Raw genomic sequence first — 18259 nt, 5'->3', positions numbered from 1 at the left:
AGGACTTAAAAAAAAATCTCTCAAGATTTCAAGCACCCCGCTAGACCAGCTGTTCTCAGACAGGATGGCAGGAGGCCATATGTCAGCATCACCTAGAGACCTGTTTCAAACTGTGTAAGCCCAGCCCACACCCTGCCCTCATTGAGAACCATGGTACCAGATAGTGAACTCTTCAATGACAGGCACTGTTTCTTATTCAGCTTTCAGTACCATCGGTCCAGTAAGTGGTAGAAGGATGGATGGATGGATGGATGGGTGGATGGATGATTGAGTGGGGGGCTGGTAAATGATGAGTGAGTGTGTCATGATAACTGGTTAGGTATTTATATTTCCCAGCCTGATCTAAAAGGATGCTTTGCCCCTGTCCCAGGCCATTGTTCCTGGATTGCTACCTAATCCTTTATAAGACCTTTAGCTAAGCCTACAACAATCTATGAATCATTGAATGTAACCATTACCGTTGCAATGTTACAAAAGCCATAAACGTCACTCCTTAAGAGCCCTCTTAGTCTTCACCAGTCATCATTAATAAACATAAAATGAATGCTGTCCATTTTAGTCATAGTCACGGAAAACAAAGTTTAGAGTTGAGCCTCATCTAGATTTGGCCTGAATAACCCGGAAAGTCACTGATCTCCTTTGAAAACCAGAATATCCCTAGTCTTGGGACACCTTATCATTGGGATCCCCCCAAGGGCTTTGGCTATGCCACAGACATTCTTGTACCCTAGGCTGTTGTCAGAGGTGAGTAGACCTGAAGTCATGTTTTCATACTGATTTTTCATCACAGGCATTAGTTGTCCACTGGAAAAGGAAAGGGTCATGGAGCAGTGCTCAGCCTCACTGCAGGAACAGAGGTTACTAAAGGTCTTACCACTCTCCCCAAACCTGCATGTAATCAAGGGCTCGTTTTTCTCAGAAGCCAAATCTAAGCCCATTACACAGGGCTTTGACCAAACCTCATCAGATGCATCCTGGGACAGGGTGGAATCAATTGCTACACTAGGTCTGAAGGCATATAAAATATCAGATTGAGGCCAATGGAATTGCTGACATTAGATCTTCTTGATGACAAAAATGACAGTTTTGTATTCGATAGATGCCAAGACTTGGGAAACACGTTTTGAATGCCCCAGTCCTGAGACAGGATATTATTAATGCTGATAAGGGTCTAGAGCTCAGGATCCCGCTAGGATTAGGGAAATTCAGGCCTGCCCCCTCACCCCCATTTTCTGTACTTAGAAAAAGAAAACCTCTCTTTGTGATAAAGAACAAGGTCCTACTGTACAGCACAGGGAACTGTATTCACTATCCTGTGATAAACCATAAAGGAAAAGAATGTGAAAAAGAATACATATATGTATAACTGAATCACTTTGCTGTACAGCAGAAAGTAACACAACATTGTAAATCAACTGTACTTCAATAAAATTAAAAAGAAAAAAGGAAACCTCTCTTTCAAGTGCAACTGTTCCCTGGAGAGTATTGCCACTTTTGTCTTTCTTTTTTTTTTTTTTTTTTGTGTGTGTGTGGTACGTGGGCCTCTCACTGTTGTGGCCTCTCCCGTTGCGGAGCACAGGCTCCGGTTGTACAGGCTCAGCAGCCATGGCTCACGGGCCCAGCCGCTCCACGGCATGTGGGATCTTCCCGGACTGGGGCACGAACCCGTGTCCCCTTCATTGGCAGGTGGACTCTCAACCACTGCGCCACCAGGGAAGCCCTTGTCTTTCTTTTGAGTTCCCAAATAGGATGTTCTAATTGAGGGGATTCTGGCTAAAATGTGCAAGGCCTTCTTTCAGAAAGACCCCTCAAGGTGGTAGTGGCTTGTTCTGTCCAGCTGTGCTGAGCACTAATCAGTTGCCTTCCCATCTCAAGGTGGGTAGATTATTGGCCTCACTGTCTGCTGGAATTGCACACATGGCACATGCTTCTGACACGTGTTAATAACCTGACTCCCTAGACAGGAGCATTCAGGAGTTCAGTCCTCACAGGAAAGTCCTGCTGTTTCTCTGCCGGGCTGCCTCTGTCGTGCTCCTTAGCTCAAAAGGCCTATGTCATGGGGGCCTGTGTCATGTTGATGATGTAATTTTCAGTGGAAAAAAAGGGAGATCAGAAAGCTTACGTTTACAAAGACAACAAATATGGTGGAAAACATTGGAAGTGAATATGTAAAGTAAAAATGGCATTATTGAGATAGTGGGATCTTTTTCCGCTTTTCAGAATTTAATATTAGCTATTGCTACGTCATTGATTCAGTGAGATTCTTTTGTAATAGAAAGGCTGAGCAGATGCTAGCAGGGACAGCCTGCTCTGTTTTCTCACTTGCCACCAAACGCCCAGTGGAACCTGGCAGTGCAGTAGTCTTTCAGATAAGCTCCAAGGGAGCTCTGTGTCCTGGATTGCAAAGTCCCGGGGATGATGGTGAAGCTGACTCTAGTGGCAGAGTCTGTGTTGGTGAGTCCCTTGGGATGGAGTTTCACTCCTAGCTCCACTCTGTGTGAACTTAGACTCAAACTCTGAGACGCAGTTTACTCCTCTGTACAACGAGGGTAATAAAGGGCCTACCATCTTGGCTTTTTGTAAAGCGCATAACGCACAGTAAACGCTCAAGAAATATGAGCCATTGTCACTCACCTAGTAATGTACGGGCTGTGAAGTGATCACTTCCTTTCTTTCCTTTTCAACAGCTGGGATATTTTCCTGATGGTCATCGCGGGCATGAAGCTGCTGCGGACCTCTTTCTGTAACCCAGTCCACCAGTTTACTCACTTGGGCTTCACCGTGATCTTTTTCCATTTCGACTACAAAGACATTTCAGAGAGTTTCTTACTGGATTTCTTCATGGTGTCCATTTTATTCAGCAAGGCAAGTAAATTAGCTCTTTTCTTCATTTCAATATGTAAAAGGTACATTTCTCATCAAATGCTTTAAGAGTTTGAAACATTTTCTTTTAAAAACAATTAAGGCATGAATTTACATTGAATTACGTATGCGTGTCACACTCCTGCTGCCATTTGAGGAACATTCCCCATGGAATAGAAATACACCATGTTATTTGCCAAAAATCACTAATTAAGATGAATTAGCCATTTGTGTTGCTTGAAATTTTATGACCTTTGTCTCTGTTAACCATCTCATTATGGAACTTCCTAGATCTCAAAATGCTCTAAATTAAAGATTAGCCACCAGACTAATTTTTTTTTTTTTTTAATTTAGCATTTTCCCTCTTGAGGTAAAGTTTGAGAAGTGGGACCCGAGGGCCAGGTCCCTTGGAGTATTTTCTTTCCCTTGGCTTGTCTCAGGTCAAGATTTCATCAGTTGTAAATTCATCCATGAGCAGTGAGAAACCCTAATCACAGTTCAGGCAAATATATGGGAATGGCATCTAACGTTTAACATGAGGGAGATAAAGTCCTTGGGATACTGGTCTGAGTGTACGTGTTCTGAGCACTGTGACAAAGCTGGGGTGTGTAAACAGAAATTGGAAAAAGAATTTGGGAAACTCCTTCCTCATGTGCTCATGGGTTTTCTGCCCTCAGATTGACTTAACTGTTCCCCCTTTTGGTTAATAATTTTTAAATTCTAAGGTTTTTTTTTCCTGAACTTCATTTTTTCATCCCTATTGATCATTTCTGTGAATTCCTCTCTTTATTACCTGTCCTTCACCTGGCTTCCTCTTTACTTGTTTTAAGTGACAAAAATTCAAATATTATAATTGTCATATTACTTCAGCAGCCCTTCCCTGTTTTCCCATCTTATGCCCAAGCTCTGGCTTTGGTCTTTTACCCACAAAGATTTGTTTTCTGTTTGTCTGAGTTCTGTTTGGTCTTGATAAGTTTATCCCATTTTTCTGGTGATTCAGATCACAGGCTTCCATAATCTGTTTCCTTCATTATATCTAAATGTCTGTGATCTCACATAATAAATGTAAAATTGTCTCCTATGATCTTGAAAGCATTGATGAAGTTATAAATTATTTTACTACTCACCGTGGTAAAAGCTCATTATCAGATGCAAAATGGACTGGAACAGGTTGAATTCCTAACTCTGGCATTATTTACATGTTCTGAAACGTTGTCTCCTGTAAAATTGAAAATAATGATGCCAGTCTCACTTAGGCGTCAAGAGGATTGATTAACGCAAGTAGGAAAGAAGTTTTTAAGTAGCGTGTGCTTTCCAAATATGAGGCAGGACTTTTAAAGCCATTTTAAGTAGAGAAAGAGAAGTTACACCCTGTTTAGGACGTGAAGGAGTGTGGCTGCTTCTCTGCAGTGAACTGTCTGTTTCAGTAGCTTCCTGTGTAAGTGAAAAGTGCCAGGCAAACAAAAGCAGAGCAGAGAGGGGTGAATGAAATGAGTCTTCTAAGTGATTCCACATTGCAATAGAACAGGGATTTTCACTTGCTGGAGGGCAGGCAGCCTCCCCACTGAGCTGCCTGCTGGTCAGCTGGGAGCCAGCTACTGCTGAGATGTCTGGTAGGTGCAGGTGTCCAGATCAAGAGGCTTGCTGCACGCAGAGGAAGGATTTATGCAGAGCTATTGTTCATTCTTCCTGTCCACGAGGGCACTTTGTACCGTCCTGAGCGTAATGAGTAGGGTGGGACCCGATGGGACATAGTTTGAAACCTAAATCCGTAAAAACTCAGTGCTACAGACATTTGAGTTTCACTTGCCATCATCTTTTTAAAGCACCAGTGAAAACACCAAAAATTTCAGGCAGAACCAGTGTGACAGTGTTCCTGTTTCCCCTAATTGACAGAGCATTAGCATGTTTAATTTGAATAGTCGGCTATTAGGCTGGGAAAAATAGCTGAGTCTAAAAGAAAAAACAACAACAACAACAAGTGAGACAAAAACTAAAAAACATCAGCATACTGTATAGCAAGTCAGTCCTGACACACCCCTGACTCCGTCTATGCCTGCTCACTCTTTATCTTGACAGAGCTGGTAGCAGGGCATTTTCTGGAATGAGAAACCAGATCTGATTCCGACAAAAAATACAGTGAAAGAAAGAGACAGCATTTGAGGTCTTTCGGGAAAGAAAAGCCAGTAGAAATTAGTGACAGAAAATGGTGGCAGTGAGGGAGGTGACAGTTAATGTTTCTTGTAAAGATCCTGCCTGCTTACCCCAACTGCTGCTTCCTGTTCATTCTCCTCATTTTAAGACATCTTTTAAAAAATTGTCTCTATTAACATATTTCCTAGAGGCTTTCTAGACCTCCAGTATTTTTAACATCTTTACTGGAGTATAATTGCTTTACAGTGGTGTTAGTTTCTGCTTTATAACAAAGTGAATCAGCTATACATATACATATATCCCCATATCTCCTCCCTCTTGCATCTCCCTCCCACCCTCCCTATCCCACCCCTCTACGTGGTCACAGAGCACCGAGCTGATCTCCCTGTGCTATACAGCTGCTTCCCACTAGCTATCTGTTTTACATTTGGTAGTGTATGTATGTCTATGCCACTCTCTCACTTTGTCCCAGCTTGCCCTTCTCCCTCCCTGTGTCCTCAAGTCCACTCTCTATGTCTGCGTCTTTATTCCTGTTCTGCCCCTAGGTTCTTCAGAACATTTTTTTTTTTAGATTCCATATATATGTGTTAGCATACAGTATTTGTTTTTCTCTTTCTGACTTACTTTTCACTCTGTATGACAGACTGTAGTTCCATCCACCTCACTACAAATAACTCTATTTTGTTTCTTTTTATGGCTGAGTAATATTCCATTGTATATATGTGCCACATCTTCTTTGTCCATTCATCTGTCGATGGACACTTAGGTTGCTTCCATGTCCTCCTGGCTATTGTAAATAGTGCTGCAATGAACATTGTGGTACATGACTCCTTTTGAATTATGGTTTTCTCAGGGTATATGCCCAGTAGTGGGATTGCTGGGCCATATGATAGTTCTATATTTAGTTTTTAAAGGAATCTCCATACTGTTCTCCATCGTGGCTGTACATTCCCACCAACAGTGCAAGAGGGTTCCCTTTTCTCCACACCCTCTCCAGCATTTATTTTTTGTAGATTTTTTGATGATGGCCATTCTGACGGTGTGAGGTGATACCTCACTGTAGTTTTGATTTGCATTTCTCTAATGAATACTGATGTTGAGCATTCTTTCATGTGTTTGTTGGCAAAGTATATCTTCTTTGGAGAAATGTCTATTTAGATCTTCTGCCCATTTTTGGATTGGGTTCTTTGTTTTTTTGATATTGAGCTGCATGTATATTTTGGAGATTAATTCTTTGTCAGTTGCTTCATTTTCAAATATTTTCTTCCATTCTGAGCGTTGTCTTTTTGTCTTGTTTATGCTTTCCTTTGCTGTGCAAAAGCTTTTAAGTTTCATTAGGTCCCATTTGTTTATTTTTGTTTTTATCTCCATTTCTCTAGGAGGTGGGTCAAAAAGGATCTTGCTGTGATTGATGTCACAGAGTGTTCTGCCTATGTTTTCCTCTAAGAGTTTTATAGTGTCTGGCCATACATTTAGGTCTTTAATCCATTTTGAGTTTATTTTTGTGTATGGTATTAGGGAGTGCTCTAATTTCATTCTTTTACATGTAGCTGCCCAGTTTTCCCAACACCACTTACTGAAGAGGCTATCTTTTCTCCATTGTATATTCTTGCCTCCTTTATCAAAAATAAGATGACCATATGTGCATGGGTTTACCTCTGGGCTTTCTATCCTGTTCCACTGATCTATATTTCTGTTTTTGTGCCAGTACCATACTGTCTTGACTACTGTAGCTTTGTAGTATAGTCTGAAGTCTGGGAGCCTGATTCCTCCAGCTCCGTTTTTCTTTCTCAAGATTGCTTTGGTTACTGGGGTCCTTTGTGTTTCCACACAAATTGTGAAATTTTTTGTTCTAGTTCTGTGAAAAATGCCATTGGTAGTTTGACAGGGATTGCATTGAATCTATAGATTGCTTTGGGTAGTATAGTCATTTTCACAATGTTGATTCTTCCAACCCAAGAACGTGGTATATCTCTCCACCTCTTTGTATCATCTTTAATTTCTTTCATCAGTGTCTTATAGTTTTCTGCATACAGGTCTTTTGTCTCCTTAGGTAGGTTTATTCCTAGGTATTTTATTCTTTTTGTTGCAATGGTAAATGGGAGTGTTTCCTTAATTTCTCTTTCAGATTTTTCATCATCAGTGTATAGGAATGCAAGAGATTTCTGTGCATTAATTTTGTATCCTGCAACTTTACCAAATTCATTGATGAGCTCTAGTAGTTTTCTGGTAGCATCTTTAGGATTCTCTATGTATAGTATCACGTCATCTGCAAACAGTGACAGCTTTACTTCTTCTTTTCTGATTTGGATTCCTTTTATTTCTTTTTCTTCTCTGATTGCTGTGGCTAAAACTTCCAAAACTATGTTGAATAATAGTGGTGAGAGTGGACAACCTTGTCTTGTTCCTGGTCTTTGAGGAAATGGTTTAAGTTTTTCACCATTGAGAGTGATGTTGGCTATGGGTTTGTCATATATGGCCTTTATTATGTTGAGGTAAGTTCCCTCTGTGCCTACTTTCTGGAGGGTTTTTATCATAAATGGGTGTTGAATTTTGTCAAAAGCTTTTTCTGCATCTATTGAGATGATCATGTGGTTTTTCTCCTTCAGTTTGTTAATATGGTGTATCACATTGATTGACTTGCGTAGAAACCTCCAATATTGTTTGTGAGGGAATACTGCTCTTTAGGGGTATTCATTGCATGATATGAAATTTTGTTTGTCCAGTAGATTCATCAGAGTCCTACTTTTGACATGTCCTCTCATTTATTGTCACCAAATCCCTAAGCTCTTTCGCCAGCCTGGCTCCTGTTCTGCTAAATAGCAAAAACCATTGTTATCCCGGCAGCCCATGTCACAGAAGGGCTGCAAGATGAATGCAGAGACCTTGGAAGGGCTCCAGCTTCCTTGGGAGAAAGGAGCTGTGTGAATAGTGGACTCATTATTATTGTTATGTCAGTTGCCCCTAATCCTTCAGGCTTTATGGGTGGAAAGAAAGACAGGATGAGATTACAGAGAGATGATCTGTGGAGTGGGATCAAAGCACCGAGGTCCAGAGGATGAAATAGATGACTTCCAGAGGGCTTGCCTGTGTGTTATTCTCTCCCTCCCCGAATCCGTGAATCCCCCCCTGAGGTCTGGAAGATGAATGTTGGCTGTTCTCCTCAGTCTGCCAGATCTAGTGAAAAATGGGACATCATGAGTTCTGGGCCAGAGCACAACAGGAAGGATTTAGTGCAGCCCATGCATTGACACGAAGGGTGGGACATTCCTAGGGTTAGGCTGGGGGCTGAGGGGAGGCAGAGGGAAAGAAGCATCCCTGCTGATCCCATCCTGAGACGCGTGATGCTGCAACCACACCCCATGCGACTCAGCACCTTTACGGAGTCAGGCCCATCCGTCCTCCCTCCCTCAGCCTCTCAATCCCTTTCCTCTCTCTCTTCTGCCCCGTTGTTATGGACCAGGGTTGTTGGCCTCCTTAGTCAATAGAAATTGATCAGAGGCTGGGCAGGAAATTCAGGCAAGGCTTTACGGGGGCCTCTGCTACAGCAGGGAGGAGCGAGAACAAACAACAGGTTCCCTTGCTTGTTCGCTCCCTCAGGGGGGTGGGGCGAGCTTGTTCCTTATACGGGGTGAGGGTAGGGGCAGGTCCAGGGGTCGGGCAGGAGGGGTGGCTTAGGTGATTTGCCCACCCCTTTGGTGGTACTGTGTGCAGGGATCACACGCAGTACCTTGATTTTGCTCCCGGCTCTTCAGAAGTGGCAGCTGGGCTTTTTGGTCTCTTCATATCTTGTTGTATGGAATTTACCCCAACTGCCTATGCACGCAGTTATTTTTAGTCTCTTATAGTTTCTTTGTATTTTGTTGTTCCAGGGGATGTTTGTCCAGGTGCAAACCCTGCAGCAAAGGGTCCCAGGTCCTAGCCGTCACCATCAGCCATTCTTCTCTTTTAAGAACCAACTAATGTAATGAACTTGTAACATTTCTGATATGCCTGGGTCTTTGGGGGACAGGAAGACATACTCCAAGTAAGAATATGTGGTCGTAACAGGAACCAAGGTGACAAAGGTTTCATGCTCTCCCACTGGTCCTGAAAAAGTTATCAGGAAGCATCTTGTCTTGAAATTTTTAGTAATTTTTAGTTGGAGAAGCAGGACTTGAAATAATCCTGCCAGAGGATCATTCTGCCAGCATTTCCAGAATGTGTTACATGTGAAATTCTACAGGCCATTAGTTCAGCGTGGGAGCTAGCACTTTCACCATTTATGAAATTAAAATTAATGAGTGAGGTGGTTTCTACATAAAGCTGTGTGAATGATGGCCCCAGAACCACGATGAGAAGGAACAAATCTAGGAGGTAGAGCTGATAACATTTAGTGACTGTGAGGGTGCTGGGGGGAAGTGGAGTATAGGAGGAAGAGCCACATCTGGGAGAGCTCTCATGTCGCATCCTCCAGTGACTCAGTGGTGTCATTAATGAGGGCCAGGAAAAAAAGACATTTTGGGGAAAAAAAAATGTCGGTTTTAGATGTGTTGAATTGTGGAGTGAGATGTGACAGGGACCAAAGTAAAGACCTAGGGACAGGATGTTTTCCCATTTAAATATTTTACTTTACATAAGTGCTATAAATGTAGGATCAGTTTAATAAAGTTAGAAACACAATGGAAAATACAGAGAAAGTCCATCTTTATACACACCCCTCACTCCTTAACCCCTTTCTCTCCCTAGTGATAACCACTGTAACTTACAGAATAATTCCTTCTACCCTGTTTTCCTATGTATTCACACACACACACACACACACATACACACACACACCCTATACACACACAAAACGTAAAATATTAATAGGTCATTCTTCACACGTTTACTTCCTTTTTTGCTTAAAAATATGTCTTAGAGAACTTCCACGACCGTATGTGTAATATTGCCTCTTCCTTTTGACACCTGCATAGTATTCCATAGTAATAATTTGACTAGCCATTCCCCTACTGATAGACATTTAGTTTGTTTCCAATTTTTTTTCCTGTGGTAGCTGGGATTTCTGCGTTCACAAACTCCAGAAACCCAAATGAAACTGGCTTAATGAAAAAGGAGGATTTAACAGTTCACATAACTGATGGGATGATTCAGAGGCTTAAAGGATGGCATTGAAATTCTGTGTTTATTTCTCCTTCTCTCCTCTGCTGGCTTCATTCTTAGATTGGTTCTATATGTATAGACTCCCTCCAGCTAATAATCCCAGAAAGAAGAGCAAGTATCTTTCCTGATGGTTTTAGCCGAAGTCCTGGGGAGCATCTCATTGACTCCTTTTGTGTCATGTGTCCATTGAGGAGCTAGGCAAAAGGGACGCAAGCTCTCTAGTTAATGAGGCCTGGCTCTTGTCTAACCACACTATAGGGACAACGGGTCAGAGAGGGAAGAAAGGGCGGGCAGACCAGAAGTGTCAGACGCTGGTGCACATGAGTGTTTCAGGAACACAGATTCCTGTGATAGGAATTGTTGGGTGGACAAGATGTACATGAAAGGGTCTCCATAGAGAATCCTTATCCAAAAGACATATTGCTTCCAACAAGGATGGCCAGCATTTAAGGCCCAGGTAAAGGAGGAGGAAAAGTGACTCATGAGACAAGGTAAATTACAGTAAAATAGGAAGAAAGAAAAGAAATGGCTTCAAGAAGGAGGGAGTGGTCAACAATATCGGCAGCTTCACAGAGGTCAAAGTGCCCTTGATAAAGTGGGCCCTCATGTGTCTGTTTGTAAATGACCAAGTATATTCATTGACCACAGGTCAGTTTATTTAAATGTGGGTATTTGGGGGAGCTTTATAGTATGCTGTTCAGTGGAGCTATATTTAAGAGAAACTTCTGCAGTCACAACCACTTTCAGGCTGTTAATGTTTTATCAGCTTAGAAGAGGGGAATGGCTTTAGACATGCCATTCTCGTTATGTTTAAAAGGTTTAGTCCACTGCCCTTGCCAGGAATAAACATGCCATATATGTGTGATGTGAAGGGCCACAGTACAATGTTTACTTAATGCCACCATCTCTAGGTTTGAAATGCAGGGCTTGACACTTAACACAAGAATTGAGTTCTTAGGCATCTCCAGCCAGGAAATTATGGACAGCAAAAGTTATTTTCTATGGGCCATTCGCCTTAGCATGGCTTCCCTCTGCGCCCTCTGAGTTTTTGGAGGGTGACATCTGCGCCCACCTCGTCCACAGGGTCGTGATGTGGACTAGTTCTCGCTATCCTGAAATTAAGTGGTGGATGTAACATCTCTCCATTATCTTTTTGGTTCAGTAATGTTGACAGAGGCTCCATTTTCCATTTTCAGTTTATTTGTAGGTCCCTTTCCCTCACTGAGTTGAAGAATAGACTTATCAAGTTTATTGACCTTTTTCATAATCCTGGACTTTTCAGTAAGGTTGTCTCACAGTTTTCTCTCTACTAGGTAAAACTCACTCCCTCACTCCATCAGCTCCTTCAAGGCTTTGCTCAGATTTGGCCTTCTCAGTCAGACCTACCCTGACCACCCAGTTTTCATATTACAACTTGCCCCTTCTCTGCCCTCCACCCAGTTTCCCCATCTTTTCACATTGCACTGTATTACCTTTCTGCTGTGCCGTCATCACCTTCTAACATACTCTCTCCTTGACTTGTTTTTCATTTGATTGTCTCTCACACCAGATTGTGAGTTCCATGAGGACAGAGATCTTTGTCTGTTTACTGATATGTCCTAATTTCCAGAACAGGGTCAGGCACACCGTAGGAAAACAATAAGCCTCTGTAGAATGTTCCATGGTGCTGTTTTGCATGGACAGGTTAGAAACTTACCCAAAGTCACTCACTCACAGAGCCATACTTGAACTTGATCCTATTCCCAGTCTTCCCAAGCCCAGGCGTAAAAACTGGCTTGCAGAAGGTTCACAAAACCACTGCAGGAACCTAGCACACCTTCCAGGCTCTCAGGGACCCATGTTCACTTGTAGTTGCCACCAGGATGGTGCAGGAGAGAAATTTCACAGGCTCTGCACTCTGTCCAGAAACGAAGAACAGATTCCAGTGTGTCTGTGTTCCCGAGAAGATTGGAAACTCCTCATATGGTGGAACCACGGGTGTGCTTATTTATTTCCCACCTGCTGCAACATCCAACAAAATGCAGGGTCCTGGTTAGGGTTAGGATTAGGTCACCCTAATTCAATTCATATTAATTAAATTCTGTTGAAAGATAGAAAAACTGGTTTGTGAGAAATGAAGTCTGAGCTTGGATGTGGTGGTTGGATGATGTTTTATTATCCTAGAGAGATGATGATTCACAGCAGGGACAGGGGAGCACATGGGAAGAGGGGTGGTTTTAGATTGAGCCTACGGGTCACTTAGAGTTCCCTCCTTGGGCTTTCCATGGTGTGTGTTTTGATTTTCTTGGCTTCTCATAAATCTTGTTTGGCTGCCTCACTGCTGTCCCGTTCACAGTGGAGGACTTAACACATGGCCAGCAGAGCTGGCTCTTCCGCTGTGCGTGTGTTGCTCTGTGCTCTGTAATCAGCTGAGTCCCTTTTGCAAAACTCGGAGGGGAAAACACAATCTGCTTCTAGCTGCAGATCTACCCCAGTGGTGACAAGCTGATGTCATCCAATTGGCCAGCTCACGGCATGTAGCCACCGCTGTGACGCCACTTTTAACTGTGTCATGTAACAGCTGAGAAGTGCCTGAACAGCCCCAAACATCCTTTAGTCAAGATTTATAGCCTAACTCATCAACTTCCTTGTCTTCCACTCCCCAGGACAACACCCACATACCAGGGCCATGGGTTTCCCTTAACTCAGACCATGCAAGTTACCGTAATTTATCTCCTGGGAAGGGACGGAGGCCTGAAGTGAATGCTAGCAGCTTCTCTGCATCTCAGCCTTCAAAGTAAGGATCTGTTTTTCCTTCCCATTTAGGACATCAAGGCTGGTGTACTAGAGTTATATCTTTTTTTTTTCTTCATTTTTCCTTTTGTCTCATGCCAAAGTATGCTATAATAAATACATGGATTTAGTCATGTTGTTCAAATAGCAGCACAGTCCTGTGTGTCCCTGCTAATATGTCAAAGAAGTTTTTATGGGCTCTCATTTTTTAAAAAGTCTACAGCTTTCTCTGTAGAATCGAAGGGCCACTGCTGATGAATCTTCAGAGAAGAGGGCAGTGGTGTGTGTTTGAGGCACACACCAGCTACATGAGTGGCTTCAGGGAATTTAGTAGAAGTGATAAATCTAGACCCTCTTCACTGAAAGAATTTGAAAACCTTCTTTTCTCAACAATGAGGAAGCCCTCCTTAAAGTACTCCCTGAAGACAGAGCTCGATTTGGTTACAAGCCAGGGCAACATCTTCCTGACAAGGCTAATAACTGGCATTTGCTCTCCTTTACTGACTGGAGGCTTCCGGTTCTACAGGATTTACAGACATGAACCTGGAGATTCCAAACAGTGTCCTTTACCAGGGGTTCATATTTCAGACAAGATCTTCGAGGCCATAGACTTTCTCATTCCTTCTTTCCTTTTGGAAAGACCAAACCATGGTGCTTCTGCCTCAGTTGCAGAAAGGCAGTCAGTGACACTGAGATGGTTACTATCTTAAAATATCCATTGAGAGAAAAAGGGGAAATACCACCTTTGTCAGGAAAATCAGTGGCAGTTGCAAAGATCTGGCATGTAAATGAGAATCAGGAAGTAACAAGAAAAATTCCATTGACCCCATGTCCACTATAGCCTATGAGTTGAGTTAGTAAGACACTTGAGGCTTTCTTTTACTCATCGTTTCACTTTCTGAAGAACACTTACTGCACTTACATCCACTATGTGCCTATATTACTTACCTGCTAGAAGATAACTGTACAACTATAACTAATACCCTATTGCTAACAATGAGCATACTCTTCAATGGAAGATGTGGGAGAGAAAAACATAAAAACTACTTTTGAAACAATGTCATAAGGGCAATAAATAAAATAATCTATATTTATCGAGTGCTTATTATATGTTTGGTCCTGAGCTAAAAACCTAACATGGATTATTTCATCGACTCTTCACAATCAATTTCTGAGATAGGTACCATTACCATAGTTACTCTGCGTATGAGAGAACTAAGGCTTACAGGAGTGAAACTTGTCCAAGATCACACAAGTAGTGAGAGGCAGAGCTGGGCTGAGAATCTAGGTCTAACTCCAAAGCTTAGTCTTATAACCAGGATGCGGTACTACTTTCCATGCGGTAGGAAGTTGTAAGCCAAATATTATGAGTTCTCCAGAAGGAACAACTAATTAGGGCAGTAAAGGGAAGAGCAGCAGGAAAAACTTTGAACTACTTTTTAATTCCATTTTTTTTCTTCTACTGACGTATTATTTATGCCTCTTTTTTTAAAGTCATTGCAATTATATTAAGAATATAAAACTTAAATTCAGCAGAATCTACCTTCAAATTATATTATACCATTGCTTGTCTAGTGTAAGGAATTTCAACAGTTTCCTCCCTGACATCCTTGGTGTTATTGTCATATACTTTATTTTAACATATGCTAAAAACACATAATACGCTGTTACTATTTTTGCTTTAGAGCAAAATTGCTCTTCTAGGGCATTTGAAAATAAGAAAAAATGATTTATTGTCACCTTTCATTTTTGATGCTCTATTTCTTTGTGTAGATCCAAATTTACAACCTGTATCGTCTTTCTTCTGAACTTCCTGAGCAATTTCTGTAGTATAGGTCTTTTGTCAATGAATTCTGTCAGTTTTGTTTGCCCAAGAAAGTATTTCTCTCTCATTTTTGAAAGATATTTTCACTGAGTATAGAATTCTATATTGACGGTTCCTGCCCCCTCCCCCTTTTAAAACTTTAAAAATGTCTCTCCATCATCTTCTGGCTTACAGAAAGTCTTCTGTAATTTTACTTTTGTTCTTCTCTGTGTAATGTGCCTTTTTGGGGGCTGCCTTCAAGATTTTCTTTTTGTCTTTTGTTTTTAGCAATCTGATTATTATATGCCTAGTGTTGGGTAGGTTTTGTTCTTGTTATTTGTTTGTTTATTCAGTTGTTTGTTTGGGTATTTATCTTCCTTGGTGTTATCTGACCTTGAGTCTGTGGCTTGGTGTCTGTCATTATTTTGGAAATTTCTTGCCCATTATATCTTCAAACATTTCTTTGTCCTGTCCTCTCTTTCTGAGGTTCAAAATATACATATGTAAGTTTGATATTGTTATGTATCTCTTGGATACTCAATAATGTTTTCTTTTTTAAATTCACTCAGTTTTAACTTTGTGTTTCAATTTAGGTCATTTTTCTTGATCTGTCTTCAAGTTCATTAATTCTTTCCTCAACTGTGTTAGTATGACAAGTCTGCTGAAAACATTCTATCTCTCTTGTGTGTTTTCCATTTCTATCATTTCCATTTGAGTCTTTCTTTTATACTTTCCACCTCTCTGCTGAAATTTTCCATCTAATCTTTCATATTGTGTACCTGTTCCATTAGAGCCCATAACATATGAATCAAAGTTATTTTAATTTCTGTCAGATAGTTCCAACATGTGTTTCATATCTGAGTCTAGCTCTGATTGTTGCTTTGTCTTTTAGGAGTCTTTTTTTTCTTGCCTTTTCATATACCTCATAATTTTTTGTTGAAAGCTGGACTTCTTGGGGAGGGCCATAGAGTATAAAGCAAATAGCTTTTATACCTGGAACCAGGCATGCCTTTCCTTCTGCTAGATTTTCAGTGCAGGGTTTGAGTTAACATAGTTAGGAGATGGGCCAGGTTGGGGGTTTGTTATTGCCATGGTTACCCTCAGGGTACCACAGACTTCAAAACTTCTGAAGAGCTACCTTGTGTTTAGGTTGGGAGTTGGCTTCCAGAGTGATGTCTGCTCAGTGCTCAGCTCTACGCCCATGCTGCTCCTCAGCGTGTCTCTTCACATGTGCTTGTGCCTTTCCTGTCCCTCTCCTATCAGCATCTGGTTTTAATTTTCACTTGAAACTTGTTAGCTTGGTGGCAGGGGGAGAAGGTGGAAGGGGAGGACATTCTCTGTGTTGTAATTAAACCTCAGTCTTAGGTCTTCGCCCTGTCCCTGTGTCCTTCTCAGTTCTCCTCATCCTCCTCCAGCTGCAGTTGGGTCCAGCAGGTACTCCTGCCCCTTCCTCAGGAGTGGGGTTTTTGTTGCTGTTGTGTCGTTCCCTTCCCCCAGCTTCAGTGAGTCTTCACCAATGCCCTGGAGATGACAGTGTTTGCTGACCCTTCCTTTGTAGGCTGGAATATAAGCCTACTGTAAGAGTGTCCTGTAAGAGAGGTCTGGGGAAAGGGTGTAGCAGAGTTTTGTGCTCCTCCGTGTGTCTGCTGTTTGCTTCCTTCAGGTCTGTACCACGTCAGACACTTCCTCAGGGTTCCCTCCGACCTTTTCTGTGAGCACCCAGGGGAGTGCATGGAGAAAGAGCCTGCAATTTCTATAGCCCCCAGGGGGCTTCCTGGTGTCCTACGAGCCCACACTTAACTATCACCAAAATTCATCAGCTCTTTTGGACAAACTCTTCCTACCAGTTTCTGGTGATGTCTGCCTCAGGTGAGGGAGTACTTACCTCCTTTCTCCCTGAAGGTGCTTGTCTGTCCTTAGACTGTGGGCCAGCTGGCTTCTCTACAGCCCAGTTCTCCAGTGGGTTAAAAAGGCAGTCATGAATTTGAAGTTTGTCTGGAAGGATGGGAAGAATGCTCTTTTCAGCTTTCTGTGTCCAAGAGGAGAAACCAGAAGCTCTTTGAACTACTTTTTAATTTTACATGAAATTTTGATAAATTTGGTATATTAGAACGTTTTGATGGCAAGTGACAAAAGCTCAACTTAAAGTTGGACTATATTGCTTTACGTAACTAAGATGCCTGAGAGTAGATCTCATTTGAGATGGGGCCATACCCAGAGCAAACTATCTTTTTGTACTCTCTCTTTCCTACTTATTTTTGCCTGATTTTGCTTAGGGTCATTCTCCATACAAGGAACAAGATAGCTCCCAGGAGCCCCACCTTCATATAGCAGTGCTGGTGGAATTAACATCCTGTACCTGTTGTCTGTATCACGAACTGTGCTTACCCCTGCATCAGTTATCATGGACAGAGGGGGATGTCATGACCGTCCCAGTGTAGACCATGTGCCCACCCAGTGATCAAAGTCAGGGGAGTACACTGTGTTAACAGCCACTGCACTGGCTTTGTATGATCTCTTAGATAAGTGTGTGAAATTTTCTTCAGCAGTGGTTTTAAATTAATTTTTGCAACCTAGATGTCTATCAGTAGTATAATGATTCAATAGATTGGCCAAACAATGGACTATTATGCAGTAAATTAGATGTGAGGGAGAGCAATTTATACCAACACTGAACAATGCCCATGATCTATGAAATAGAAAAATCAAGTTTCGGAACACTATATATTGCTAATTCAATTTAAATAAAAAAGACACACACACACACACACACTCGCATGCATGTATTGCACAGGTGCATGTGCAGAAAATTCCAAGTCCTGGAAGTTAGGTCAGAATGAGGTGGGTTATAAGAACTTTCACTTTACAATTTAAGCAAATCTGAATTATTTGGTTTTTTTAAAGTGAGTTTGTATTATTATATTTGTATAAAAATCAATAAATTTAAAAAGTTTAGGTGCTTAAAGCAGAGAGCTACTGTTATTTGGAACACCACTGTATGAATCACCTTATTTTTATGGGTATTAGATGAATGAAATGTTTTTACACGTATAAAATCTCAGGAGAGTACATGAGGTAGATATCCAAGAGGTGTGGAAGGGATGGGATATCCGATCAGAAGGACCTTCAGAGAAGATGGAGAAAAAGCTGCTTTGTAGCTACAGATATCAGCATTATTTGTTTCTCTTACTAAAATGCTACATGGGTAAAAGCAGCAGCTTGATAGTAGGCTTATGAACTTGGCCGTCATACGCTCTTCCTAAAAACTGCATTTGTCACCCTTAGGGTGATAATGAATCTTCGAGAGGGAGGAAGCCCCCCAAAACAGAATCTAGAAAGCTGCTTTTTCCCCATAGGGAAGAGAAAGCTAAACAAAAGCCAAAACGAAGATGGGAGACTATCCTACATACAGTAATTGGGTGAAAGCTAACATAAGGAATTTAGAGGACTAAGGAGCTGAAAAGGAAGGCAGAATGTGTATATTAACCGTATTGTTTCTACCACTTCACTCCAAGCTCCATTTGA

At 41.7% G+C, this 18259-nt stretch overlaps 1 protein-coding gene across 1 annotated transcript in view; it reads left to right on the top strand.

Annotated features, from left to right (window-relative positions):
* Window positions 1-18259, top strand: part of PCNX2 (pecanex 2) — a 281381-nt gene that overhangs the window by 166072 nt on the left and 97050 nt on the right. The window contains exon 21 of the mRNA XM_081237716.1: window positions 2688-2865. Within this exon, the coding sequence (XP_081093842.1) occupies window positions 2688-2865 (178 nt within the window). The remainder of the gene's footprint in view (window positions 1-2687; window positions 2866-18259) is intronic.

This window comes from Mesoplodon bidens (genome assembly GCF_964165515.1).
Source record: "Mesoplodon bidens genome assembly, chromosome: 1".
NCBI lineage: Eukaryota > Metazoa > Chordata > Mammalia > Artiodactyla > Ziphiidae > Mesoplodon > Mesoplodon bidens.
The sequence above is the reverse complement of the archived record's forward strand: the minus strand, read 5'-3'. Positions and strand labels throughout refer to the sequence as shown.